General features: G+C 47.1%; 2 protein-coding genes across 2 annotated transcripts; one reads left to right on the top strand and one right to left on the bottom strand.

Moving 5' to 3' along the window:
• Window positions 1–5,809: 5,809 nt before the first annotated feature.
• Window positions 5,810–7,124, top strand: N7496_005687 (transcriptional regulator family: Centromere protein B DNA-binding region; the record flags this gene model as incomplete). Its single annotated transcript, XM_056698616.1, has 3 exons — window positions 5,810–5,831; window positions 5,879–6,514; window positions 6,748–7,124. 3 exons carry the CDS (start codon window positions 5,810–5,812, stop codon window positions 7,122–7,124), a joined length of 1,035 nt encoding a protein of 344 aa, XP_056557141.1.
• Window positions 7,125–12,250: 5,126 nt separating this feature from the next.
• On the bottom strand, window positions 12,251–13,147 carry N7496_005686 (uncharacterized protein; the record flags this gene model as incomplete). Its single annotated transcript, XM_056698615.1, has 1 exon — window positions 12,251–13,147. The coding sequence occupies one exon, from the start codon at window positions 13,145–13,147 to the stop codon at window positions 12,251–12,253; it is 897 nt and encodes a 298-aa protein (XP_056557140.1).
• Window positions 13,148–13,169: the final 22 nt, after the last annotated feature.

The following is a 13,169-nucleotide window of genomic DNA, read 5'->3' as shown; positions in this document are numbered from 1 at the left end:
ATCTTCTCGTAGCCACTGACCGTCGCATCATATACCCACTCACTGTGCCAGTGCTTATATACACTAAATACACTAACGTCTAGTGGTTGAAGGATATGGCTAGAGTGAGGTAGTAGGAAGAAGAGGATAATTTAATAATCCTTATAGTACTTGACGAATTCGTATATAAGATATAAGCCGAATTAGTCACATATAAGCATACGATGAGTACCCTTCACCGAATCCTTAGTAAGTTGATGAAATAGCCGAATCCACTATAGGGCTAGTACGTTGTTAAGATAGCTAGTATCGGTAACCGCGATTCGCTCATCTTCTACTACTTTAAACTAGCGTAGTAGTAGAAGCTTCGCGCTTAGGATTACTACCGGTGCGATAGTAATACCTGTAGCCGAAACGGCTTCGATAACCGTTGCATATTCACGATTAGTACTAAGGCTACCAGAAATCTGACGCTTAGGCTAGCGTGTAATAATCCACTGATCTCTACCAACGCCGATATTGAAACCGGTCTCATCGAAGTTCCAAATATTATCTGAAGTAATCCCGTAGCGCGTAATCGTCTCTTAGTAGGAATTGAACTAATCTCTTGCCCCCTACCTATCTAGGCACTTCTTTCTCTCGATATCCATAGCTCTCTGGCGGCGAGATAGATACTCAGGATGACGGTCGAGGAAGCGCTGTAGCCAATGGATACCGATAGTAGGCGGTTAGGTTGAAGGATCTGTATGGCAACCAGCTAGTATAGCATTGGCTGCAGCCGCAATTGCCGGTCGCTTAGGCGGTAGATGAATTGAATCGAGATAGTCGATATAACGGCAAAGGGCACTTTCTTGCGATTCATCAAGTAGGCGACCGGTAGGTCTTCGGTCAGAAAGCGATGCGCGTCCTTTATACCTGGCAAGAAGCCTCTGGTACGGTAGGTTCTTAGCACGCGCCCATGCCTTTATATTAGGCTTTTCAACGTTCTCTAATTCAAGAATAGCCAATTGGATGCGAGACTCGATAGATTCATTAGATTCTTTCGAATTAGGCATGTTGGTGGTGGGAAATCGCGTGGTTGAAAGAGGGTGTTTAGTATGGGAAAACGCGATATCGTTTGGGTGGGTAATATCGTATGGGTGGTAGACCCTCGCGTAGCGAGGGTCCGTAATAAATGGTAATTTATGAAAGGGGCCGGTTATTCACCCCACGCGGATTCTTTTGGCTTCCCCTCCACGAAATGAGAGGGTACTGACACCGGACACCACGAGAAGGTAGAAATCCATCGTCCTAACTGCTTGACGAGAGCAGTTACCTGGCGTGCTTTGCGAATGGTGCGAGAAACGATTGACGGTTCGAAGTTCTTCATTGAAAATGGTTGGTCGTTGCGTTGGAGTATGTGGGGGCGCTCAGAAACTCACATCGGGATCCGCCATCGGTCCGCCGCACGTACGCTGTTGGGGCAACTCGGAAGATAACAAATTATTTCAACTGCCACGTCCCTGATTCGACGACGACCGCATTTCTTTGTTGTTTCCCTATTTCGGTCGGTCAGCTGACTGCAGTGTGGTTTCAGATCATGGGGCTTTGAGTGGCTTCAAACAATTCACAAACCGTTGCGAGCTCGATCCCAGTCCCGTTCTTGGAGCACATTCCCAGTCGCAGGGTTTCACAGTTGGCAGAACTGGTGACGCGATGTCACATACTACCAGTGCTGCTAGCCAGAAAATAGTGTCTAAGCTTCTGCTTTGTGATATCGATCATTTATGGCGGCGCTCGAAAGCTTGCGATGTCCTTCTGAGGCACAACATACGATTTCTGCCAGTCATTAACTGATTGGTGGCCGTCGGGAATTGGGATTTCCATATACCATGCACTTGTGTATTCAGGCCATACGCACACTACTCTAGGCCGTACAAAGAGTTTTCGAGATTAGTGTCAGGCAAGGGGAACGAGGCACATACCCGAACATAGTCCCGTTTTTGCACTGTTGAAAATGAAGGCGGGTCTTGATAGCGAAGGGGTCAACTTGATTGGGCAGCCGCGACATTTCGAGTAAACAGGACTTTTTTCAAAAGGCCCAAATTTCTTCTCGTTGGCTTTCTCAGCTCAAACAGGACAACGCAAGATGATAACCAGACGGTCAATAAAGAGGAGTGTATCTTCACGCGGTATTGTCAAAGGAACTGTCCGACAGTCCTGTCTGTATCAGTATACTGTAATGGAAGAGTTAAGGGGTGATGAATAGTGGACGGAGAACTCATCACCTGTCTGCTGATAGTAGTGTGTGGCGCTGTCAAGTCCGAACAACTAGGGCAAAGGACCGGGGGAGTAGAGTGTATTTATAGACATCTCGACTTGTCCCGTTCCTCATATGGTTGTTAGCACCAGTTTGACTTTCTACTAGCAGTGGCAACCGTTATCGTAATTCTGCGTGTAGCTATCCAAATCTGAGGCCCGTTGAAATCATATTTACTTTCAATATTCGTTAATTTGAGTGACGCTTAGAATACCAACTTAAGACTCTCGCCAGAGTAGCCAAGCTCATGTAGTGTAGAAATAGCTGTGATGAGTTTATGGACATGGCATCATTTAAAAAAGTGTTGATTGACGAATAAATTTTGACCTCGAAATGCCTCTTCGAGGACTATGATCAATGAAATGATTGGAGCTTCGGGGTTTACCCGGTTCTTTCGGTTCACAGTTCAAAGTTGACTCAACAATCACATTTCCAAGCACCGAGAAATAATCCCTAATTCGATTACTTGAACCTATAGGCGTGGACACTTCGGCCTGCCAGCACAAACAAAAGCCCTTGCTCTACCGTAGACTCAACACTGAACTCATCACCGACGCCAGAAAAAGCCAAGCGTAGCTGACACAAGGTTGCAGACCGATTTTAGAAAATCTGCCGGCCCGCATTTCTGTACGTAAATAGATATCAGTAATGCGTATAACCGTTAAAGCTAGTGAAGGTGAACAACAGTGACGAAGTCTTTCCAGTTAATGCATTCGTGTGGTCAAAATGGAACTAAATAATACTATAATGCCATCCAAGCGGCCTACCAAACGTCCCAGGAATTTTCTTCTCGCTAGGCATCTCTCAAACTTTATTAGCTCCCTACAAGGTTCAATTCAACGACTATGGAAGGTGATTCACCCTAAACATCTTCAATATATAAGGCAATTACCAAGTTATAGATTCAATAAGGCGCCTTACCTAGATCGATACACGCCATAGTTCGAAGTGGGGTACTTTGTGAGACTGGCCGCAAACTCTAGATCGCATACTTTAACAGATGTTGAATCACCTCAACTGGCGGCAAAAATGAAATATTTTCTGCGGAATTACAGCATAGTCCATCATCTCTCCCATAACTCTGCATACCTAGCAGCTACGAGTGGCCGAAGGCGAAAAGGCATAAAAGGTTTTCGTAGGTACAGTACAATCCATAGGCTATAAAAATTGGACATTCACTAGGGATGGCTCAACGTTGATATTTGCAAGCCTCCCTCACCAACAGAGCCCCACTTTCAACTCAAACCTCCACCTCCAACCATTCAGGGAATAAATAAATATAGCAATACTCGAGTGAGTGGCCACTGATAAATTTCCCGCCGGCACGTTTTCAAGTGGCAGATAGGACCTTTCCCTCAATCTATTTCAGAAAATTCTCTTTTTTTGACAGACCCTCATCCTCGACCACGTTAGAGTTCCTTCGTTGACAATAGCGCAGTATGACAGGAAAGCCGCTAAATATCGCTGCAGCAAGACTTTCAGGGATTACAAAAAATAGTATAACAGTTTGGTGGGAGAGACCTATTCCTCAGACTCTGCGGGCTCCTCGAAACCTACGCGCTCATCTCGGACGAAGCTAGGATCCACGCCCACAGAACATAGGCGCGCATCGTCCCTAGCTGCAAAGCCTGAGAGCAGACACAATCGGAGGGTTCGGTTTGAGCCCATTGAAAAAAGCCGGTCGCCGGAACCGACTCAATTCAGTTAGAATGATCAGGCTCGGTCTAAAAGCAGTCAGGCCTTTTTGCACTATACGTTGCAACACCACGTTCTCGTCGAGTCTAATTCCTGACAGAAATAGCAGACCGATCAGACGGGATCAGAAGGACAGGAGCTGGCCGACTAGACGAATGAAGTGAGTATTGAAGTCTTTTTCATAATTTTAGGGGCAACAAGCCAGGATGATCATGTAACTAACGCAAGATAGATCGGTGTCAAGAAAGCGCGAGCGTCGTCGGCAAACCGGTGATAAACAGTTCCACCCCCGCCACACCAAATAAGCCCTAGGGGATATTGAACGTCCCATAAAAAAGAAAAGAGGTGTTAGAAGGAACCGGGGCCAGTAGATCACATCTAAAAAAGGGCATACTAAGACACAATATGAAAGGTTATTTTTGAAATTGCTCTCTATAACGATATTTCAATCAGCGCTCCCAGTTCATCAATCACCAATCAAGCTAGTACTAGTCGTTATGGAAATTCTTCGCCTCGTCTTAGGCTAAGGTGCGATCGGCGGCCGTCCTCCCAGAGCCAAGTTGCACGGCCGGCGGGTATCGGCTCCCGAGTTTTGTTATACGCTTAACATAGTCATTATTACATTCTTTGGTCATGAAATCTGTACTGAAAACTCTATCGAATTTGAATTATGTTTTAAATTAGCAGTCAGGACGCTCGAGATCGCCCCACACGACGTCCCTAGTAAATATTCAAAAGAATTCAAATAGCAAGCATATGCTGGAATCATCTAGTCAATGCGACCTGGTTCCTCATCTGCATCCACAAGAGATCCGATCAAGGGCAACCACGTAGCGATTGCCGCCTCCTTGTGATGGGCTTTCAGGTTATTATGACGCGAGAAGCCGCGCCGACAGTCCGGAACCAGCATGCATGCGGCTTTTCAGCCAAATGGCCGGATAAATAACGCTGAAGGCCTAGGAAATATCGAAGGCAACTTCTACACGCCGCAACGCTGCATTTGAATTGTCGCCGCCGGAAGTGCCATGGTATGTTTGCTGTTGCGACTGTGGCTCAGGTGTCACGGGTGGAAAGACAAAAGACCTGGTTTATTAGACTGTTCGCAGGTTTGATCTTTGACCGTACAGTCAGCCAAGACGTGCGGAAGAGAGTGTATAAACTGACAATAATTTTCGAGACAGAAACGTCCCATCCACATATCTCCATAGAACGACCCAGGAAAAACTCTGATTGCAAAATTTTCTCAAAATTTATTTGCACTTTTCAACGTTTGTTTCAACGACTGTTGAAGGTGATTCACCGTAAACATCTTGAATATGAGATGCAACCGCCAAGATTGATTCCAAGGGTGGCCCCGTCTAGATTCATGCACGCCACGGTTCGAAGTGGGGCGCTTGGCGAGATTAGCTGCAAACTCTAGATCGCATACTTCAACGGATGTTGAATCACCTCAACGGCAAGAATGAAGTGTTTCCTACAGGTTTACAGTGCAGTCCACCACTTCTCCCATAGATTTTGCATACCTGGCTGCTACGAGCATCCGTAGGCGACAATACATAAAAGGACGCTCCACAACCGGTCTAGAAAATTCAGGACTTCCATCCTCATCCTCCAAGACAGTCACGGTCATCTTCTCTAATTGCAGACTTGACTTATCATCAGTCTTGGCTTTCGCTGGCATGAGCCCATTGAAGGAAGAAATGCGCTCTCTCGCAGGGCAGGCTCTGCATTATCAAGTGAACTCCGCAGTGACAACTGCGATACCAAGAGACTCCGCAGGGGGGCGCTGCGTCACGAATTGAAGTCCGCAGGAATCGAAGCGAATCCAAGCCGAAGATGCGAGCGCCCTTGAGCATTAGTACGACCAGATTGGTCAGCTACTCCATGGCGTACCCTCGCGTTTAGTATACAACTTTGATGAATGCGGCTTCCAACCTGGTCAAGGGCGATCGAGAAAGGTTATCGGCTCTGGCTTAGCTTGCCCTGATCTAGCTGAAACTGATCGAGGCGAAACTATTACAGCAGTTGAATGTATCGCTGCTGACGGCTGGCTAATGGATCCGCTCTTTATCTTTAAGAGTAGCGGATCTAACTTCAAGGAAGCCTGGTACGATGGTAGCGAAGCCCTTCCACCTAATACCGGCACTGCAATTTCACCGAACGGCTGGATTTCTGATGAACTAGCCCTGTGCTGGCTAGGGTATTTTATCAATGCGACTGCTGGTGATCGCTTACTACCGGGCGAGAAGCGGTACCTTATCTTCGACGGGAACGGCGCGCATCTAACTCTCGAATTTCTAGAGAAATGCGAGAAGTATGCGATCGTACCATTCGCATTTCTACCGCATTCTACACACCTCTGTCAACCGCTCGACGGGAAGCCCTTTTTGAATTATAAACAGCAATTTCGGCTCGAGAATAATGAGCTATCATTTTGGGGTGGCCGACCGTACGGGAAGGCTGAATTTCTACGGATTATCCAGCCGATTCGTGAGCGAACATTCCACCCGCGAATTATTCGCGATTCCTTCAAAGATAGTGGTATCTGGCCAGTTAACGGTTGTGATATCGTAGATAGTCTTGTACAAGGCTCACTTTACGGTATTCCTGATCTATATGCACCGGAGCTTCGATCGGCCGATCGTACACCATCTCCAGCACTATATACGCTATCTTCTAGTATAGAAAATAGCCCTCCAGACACTATCGAAGCGCTCGAGAGGAATCAGGCGAAGATTCTAAGAGATATCGCCTCTGATTCAGCGAAAGCTCAGCGAAAGCTCAGCGAAATCTCACTAGGATCTTCCAACACCAGCGAGAGAAGCTTGAAGAGCTTGCTATGACGCAGGACTCGATTCGGCGCATTCGAGCTGCGCAAGCCCCCCAACGTCGTGTATACACTAAGCGGCAGGTTAAAACGCTAAGCCAGGATGGTATCCTTCGCCCTCGTGATGCGAATCGGTCAATTAAAGAGCGGAAGGAGAAGGAAAACGCTGCAGAGAAGCGGAGGATTGATAAGGCAGCGGAGAAGGCGTACGGCTTCAAGCCTTCACAACTATCGGATGAGACTATTCAGAGGGCAAAGGATAGTGCGAAGGAAGCGAAGGATAACGGAGAGCTCTTTTTTTATGGGTTAATTGCGTGTTTTTAGCTAGTTTTGGTTGATTAATCGCATGGTTTATTCAAAAATCTATGAAGGTCGAGTGGCTATGAAGGGAGCGTGGCGCACCCATATGCGGGAGCGTATGGGTGGGTCGCAGCGTAGCGAAGGGCACGGATAAGGCCTTAAGCGGTATTGAAGACTGCTGAAACCTCAACATATAGTAACCGAAGTTACTCCTACTTTATTGTCTTAAACCCTTCCTCCATAATTAAGCAAGACCTCCGCCAACGGCCGTTGACCCTTTTGCATAGCTATATGTAGTGGGGTGTTTCCAAAACTGGTGCACATGTTCACATCAGCTCCATGGCTGAGAAGAAGTTCAGCTATGATTGGGGTCTTTGCGAAATGTAAAACATCTCCAAAATCCTCATCGAACTCCCACCTGAGAGGAAGGAGAATTTCCGGGTGGTGGATGGATGCGCCATGCGAAAGAAATAACCGCACCCCTTCTTCATTTTCATGGTGAACACACCATGGAAGAGCCGAGCTCAAAGAATAAATAACATTGCGTTTGTAAAGATTCGAAAGCAAAAGCCGGTAGAATCTTTTGTTTGTCCTCAGTAGAGCAAAAAAATCCCTCTCTTTTATCAATTTCTCGCTAGTTATCAAGACGACTTCGTTTGGTAGGCTCGATAGAGACATGTCGATAGACTCAAAAGGTGTCGGCAACGGAGTTATAATCGAGTGGGAGGGAGCTACTAGAAAAATGTGTCGCTACAGTAAATCGTACTATGCCACAAATTTTATATTTCAACCTCAGAAGTCATCTTTCGGCCGAGGAAGTGACATTTCGGCGCCTAGCTTGCTTGTGCCTGACACCAGTGACGACATGTATTTTTTATATATGGATTAGCTGATTGGCGCCCACGGGCGTGAAGATCACCAGTTCGTGGGGCCTGGCCCACACTAGGTCGGTCGCGCGACGCTAAAGCGGCGACTCACCCTAAACTCACCCGGGAGGCAACCACCCGGCTATTGACCGATAATCTTTTCCCTTCTTGCTATTCAAAATATCATATCCCCATGACCATCTGTTGACTTTGGCGTGGCTGACAAAGCGCGCTATCAGAAAAAGCACGTTGGTTACTCCGCTCTTAGCCACTAGTTCAGAAAGGCGAATCGCAATCAAGTATCGGACGACCACGTCGCATCCCTTGTAAGTTTCCTGCCATCGGATGTCAGCAACCAGGTCTACCGTAAGTCTACTCGCCTGTTAGGCGCAAGTTTTGAACGGATAAACAAAATTACGTGACTGCTTACTACTCCGCTCGTACACCTCGCCCCTGGTTGAAGTTTGCGTTTATATAGGTACTCCCTACATCGCAACAATTAGCCTTCGCGACAGGCACTGGAAGCCTGGAGACAGTGACATTCTCAATTTCATAATCCCACGTGCTGAACGCGGTCCAAGGTGGACTTGCTATGAATTGGGAGCGATAGCTCTAGGCCACTCTCCTCGAATATTTAATCTATAGTCTAGTTTTCTAATGTCTGGATGGGAGGATGGGAATTAGACTTGCTTTCGTACTCCGAAAGATGTCCGAGAGTTTGATTCGCCCGATTGACGATGACTTACCGTCCAATAGCCTGGATACCAACGCCCGGCTGACGAGGAATATCTTGCACCTGACAGATTTCCGCCCATGGTACCATATTACCATGGCGCTAGCTATGGACACTTTTCTACTTATCGCTTTTTAGAATGATTCCACCCGGAGATAATCATGATTAAGTGGCACGAACCGCACAGCTTGGCTGCTTGCACAGTACCCATTGACTGACCGTGCGCTTTAAGACACTGATCAATCAAAAACCTCGGAGAATCATGAAGCGTCCAAACGCCATATTTGAGGAGGTTGGGACTGATAAGCTAATTTTGCGGGGTTGGCGGATCCGTTGGCTATTTGGTAGAGACCGGTCGCAAAGGGTTGTACGGTCTAGAACCCACATAGGGATGCCCGAGTGCCGTGGTTGGGCGACTCCAGAGGAATGTTAGAGCAATTTCGGCGCTCTCGGCCAATAGATCTCGTAGTGCCAAGGCGTATTAAAGACTTGTTTCCAGACATTTAGAAGGCCTCTTGTAGCCTTCATGGCTGTATGCCAATGCGGTTTCAAGCCACTGTGAAACCATCCGCAAACCCGACGCTTTCGCTTCCGAGTTTCTGCCGGTCTCAATATCACATGTGCGATAGATTGTCAGGCAAGGCCGGATCTGTATAAAAGCCGCCGCCTCTTAATGCTCGAAACCTATCAGCTTTCTCAGTTCTAACCGCTCAACTAATATAGCCAAGCTTCAATGTCCTCTTACAATGTCATTTACCTTGTCTTCGTAAATTACCATTTCTACAGATTGTCGCGACCATGGGCTGGTCCTTATTACCATGACTACATTACTAGGTTTTGAACGCGCCCTGTAAGCCACAACTGTAAGCCACAGCACCAACGTCAATATTCGCCACCCCTCTTTCAATTTAACTGGTTAAAAACTGGGACTTGCATATAAGCCGTCAAACTGTCTCCTTCTCTAAAGGGCTTTGGACCGTTTTGGACAAAATCAATCCTCGAAAAGATCAATTCTGGGAATTGGCGGCTTTTAAAATGCCACTTGGCCATAGCCAACTGTTGCTTTCAAAAAATGATTTGACTACGATAATAAGCGAGTGGTGTATGGATATTCCGCTCCCAAAATGCATTGGATCTGACATTTACACGTTCTTAGACTCTAACCAGAGTGAATTATGTTTTCAAATCAACTACAATGATGTGGCTCGCTATATCGAAACCGTTCTGTTGTCCGACGACAAGCATATATCAGAACTCAAATCGGGTTTTGCCTCGGAAAATTATATACAGTATGCGTCCGCCAGTCTATTCACGAAGCTCGTGGGTGAGAATGGAGACAATCAAGATCTGGAATGTATTGTCGTCACCGCACGTCTCATCATCAGTGGTCTATTTCCTCCACTGGAACTGTGCCACTCCATCTTGAAAATATTCATTTCATATAGCGGAGCTGAACTTACAGATCACATTTTATCTACTACCGGGGAGGCCGCGATAGGTTTCGGGGAGAACCTAGCGAGGCTTAGCATTATGTGCGAGCAAGGTTCTAACCGTTCACAAGGTGCACCATGATGGGAGGGGATTCCATACGCTTCGCTTAAAAATTTCAATTTGTCGATGAGAGACAACTCAGATTATATGGGGTCGTCTCTGATCTGGAAGTTTTCGCCGTTCAGAATTGTCAAAGCTTTGACAGGGTGCGTGATAACGTTCAAGGCACCCCCGGTTTGGACTGACATTATGATACCGCTGTATACACCGACTTTTGTTCTTCATAATTGATACTTCCCACTCAAATCAATCAATATTTCCAGCTCACCAATATTTGGCTATCTACGCATTCATATTCCGCCCCAATCGCCATCGTGGAAACCCTATTGATCAAACTTGTTATTCCGATCAGGATTTGGTAAGTAGAAGGCGGGGGAACATTCAGGGTCCCACCAGCGCTTCGGAACTACCAGTATTTAAATACCTCACTTCAGTAACTGTTGGTATCACCAGCTAGGTACTGTGTACACAGTTAAGTGGACAGTGTTATGCCGTAAAGCAAAAAGTCAATTGATTCAAAATGTAGATAGATGTGTGTTCCAAGTCCTCGTCCAATGCCCCTGAATCCATGCGGCGGGAGCCGCAGCTTAGCAAGATTACGTACAACATGTCTTTGCTTATTCTGACGGGAGGATACATCCCGACAGGAATCATGGCTGGACGATCTATATCCCTATATTTTGTTCAAAACTATATCATATCATATACTGAGTCACATCATATGACAAGCCGTTTGATACTTCCACCCAGAAATGTGAAACTCCCCAGCATAGGGGGGAGCTGGTCCTTCGACGTCATACCTGTGTTCATGGATCGAACAATTGGTGGAATGGTACTACTATGCATCAAGTAGTGATATGTAAGGAAGTTTGTCAAGACGCGTGTCGTACTGATTTTAAAGCTACGAAGAGCGTGTAAAACTAGGGATTATCAAAGGGAATAGAGGAGAGGGAGTAGACTCGTTGAGAGGTAGATGTTGTGGTGAGATTTGTTGGAGAGACGTATGACTTATATGCTAGCGGTATATCGTCAAGCTGTACAGATAGTCTCCCGATACAGTGCAAAAACTATAAACCCGATCCAAACACCAAGAGCAATAAGGAATATCAATCCAGTCATTTGTGAGCAAGTGTCACAAGTAGTCTGGGGAAATATCTAGAAGTGTCGGGACACATAAGCCACGCACGATTTGCCAATCCTAGCAATTCAGGTAGTTTAACTTGGGGTGGAAATGGGTGATCGCCGTTTTGTGGCCGTGCGAGTAGGGGTGAGATGGGGTGAGTGCGCAATAGACAGGGTAGGGTGAGAAATGGGTGAGAACAGGTGAGACTCACCCTCTGTCGCGCGACCACTGTTAATTTTGCTGTCAAATCTTGGACTCTAGACAAATAGTCCAACTGATGTTGTACAGTATTAGATCACAGAACTGTACCACTACTTGTCAATGTGATTGTTGGATCTATATATCCTTCAGACTTAGCGAGCGCTTCTCGATTTTTGCTACGACCGCCTGTGTCTTCGAGATATTATGCGGCCACTTGACCTCAAGTCCCTTAAGCGCACACCAACGAAGGGGTCAGCGGTACTGTCCGTTGAGTTGCGAATTGTGCCTCGCTAGGCAGACGATCGGTCGAATGTGGTGTACTGATTATACAGCGGATTGACATGTGATCTTGCCCTTTGTCTGCACATTCGCCTATCACTTCTCTGGTTGTCTGGAGTTGTTGGCGAACGCGCTTGCTTGTACCGTATAGTGTTTGGGTTTCCGGTCGATCAACCTCAAGTACCGGGAAGGAAGTATATACAATGGATATATGATGTTGTTTGTCAAATTTGCATTGGCTCAGAGCTTTTCATCGAACTTGTATTGCCTTGCTGGACTATCATATTCTATTCCAAACATTGCTACACTGGCACAAATGGAGACGAATAAGATATTTTGGCCCAAACGGGGCACCTGCGGTCTAAACCCTGGCGATGTAGGCCTCGTTGATGGAGGGCTACAGCGTTGTGAGGGCTGCAGGCGGGCCCAAATGACCCGGTGGGCCAAAAGAGGATGGTGGAGGGGCTGGTGGTATGGAAGATGAGACCGGAGTTGGATGACCGGTCTGGAATTGACGGTTCCAGGCGCATAGTGTTGTTGTAGGTGTCGTGAAGTAAAGGCGGAATGCTTCGGAAGACCATCTCCCGAGGGCTTGAATGTGGTCATTTCTTAAGCCTGCGTTGTAGGCGTGTTGTGCTGCCCCTTTCCTGAAGCTGTGACCCTTAAGTCCCGTGGTATCTTCCCCGGCGCGGTTGAGCTTAGAGATAACCGCACGTTGGAAGGCGGATGAGGTGAAAGGGCCGGAGGAGAGCGTAAATAAGGGCGCAGTCGTGGGTTGTGAGTCGTGGAGGAATAGCTTAGAGAGGCCTTCAACGGGGCAGGCAGCATCGTTTGTCGCTGCAAGGACAATATTGACACCTTCGTGGTTTCGGTCGGTCTTGCTTCTCTTTAACGTGAGGAGGACGTGGTCCATGGTGGGGGATAACCTGATATCCCCGCGGGTTAACTTGGTAGCAGTGAAGACTTGAGTGTTTCTAAGGTCGGCAGCTGAGTATGTAAATTCCCCCAACCGAAGGAATCCGGCGAAGGCAACGCGGGCGGCCACGGCAAGATTAAGGTCATTTTTCTGGGCCTCTGAGAGCCTTCGCGGTTGGGTAGGGAGGTGTGAGATATTACTCGAAAGGGTTATGATTGAGGCGCGTGAAATTGGGTTTCGAATCCGTTTTCGGCGGGGTGGTTGTAGCCGGCGAGCGCCATCGACCATGCGACGAAAATGCTTTGCGTGGAGGTCAAAAATTGTATCAGGCAGACCGTTATCGATGTGATACGCGCGGAGAGCCGAGAGCTCAGACATAGCTGAATCGGGCTTCACAGGC

This window comes from Penicillium cataractarum (assembly GCF_028827025.1).
Source record: "Penicillium cataractarum strain IBT 29864 chromosome Unknown utg000004l, whole genome shotgun sequence".
NCBI classification, from domain to species: domain Eukaryota; kingdom Fungi; phylum Ascomycota; class Eurotiomycetes; order Eurotiales; family Aspergillaceae; genus Penicillium; species Penicillium cataractarum.
The sequence above is the reverse complement of the archived record's forward strand: the minus strand, read 5'-3'. Positions and strand labels throughout refer to the sequence as shown.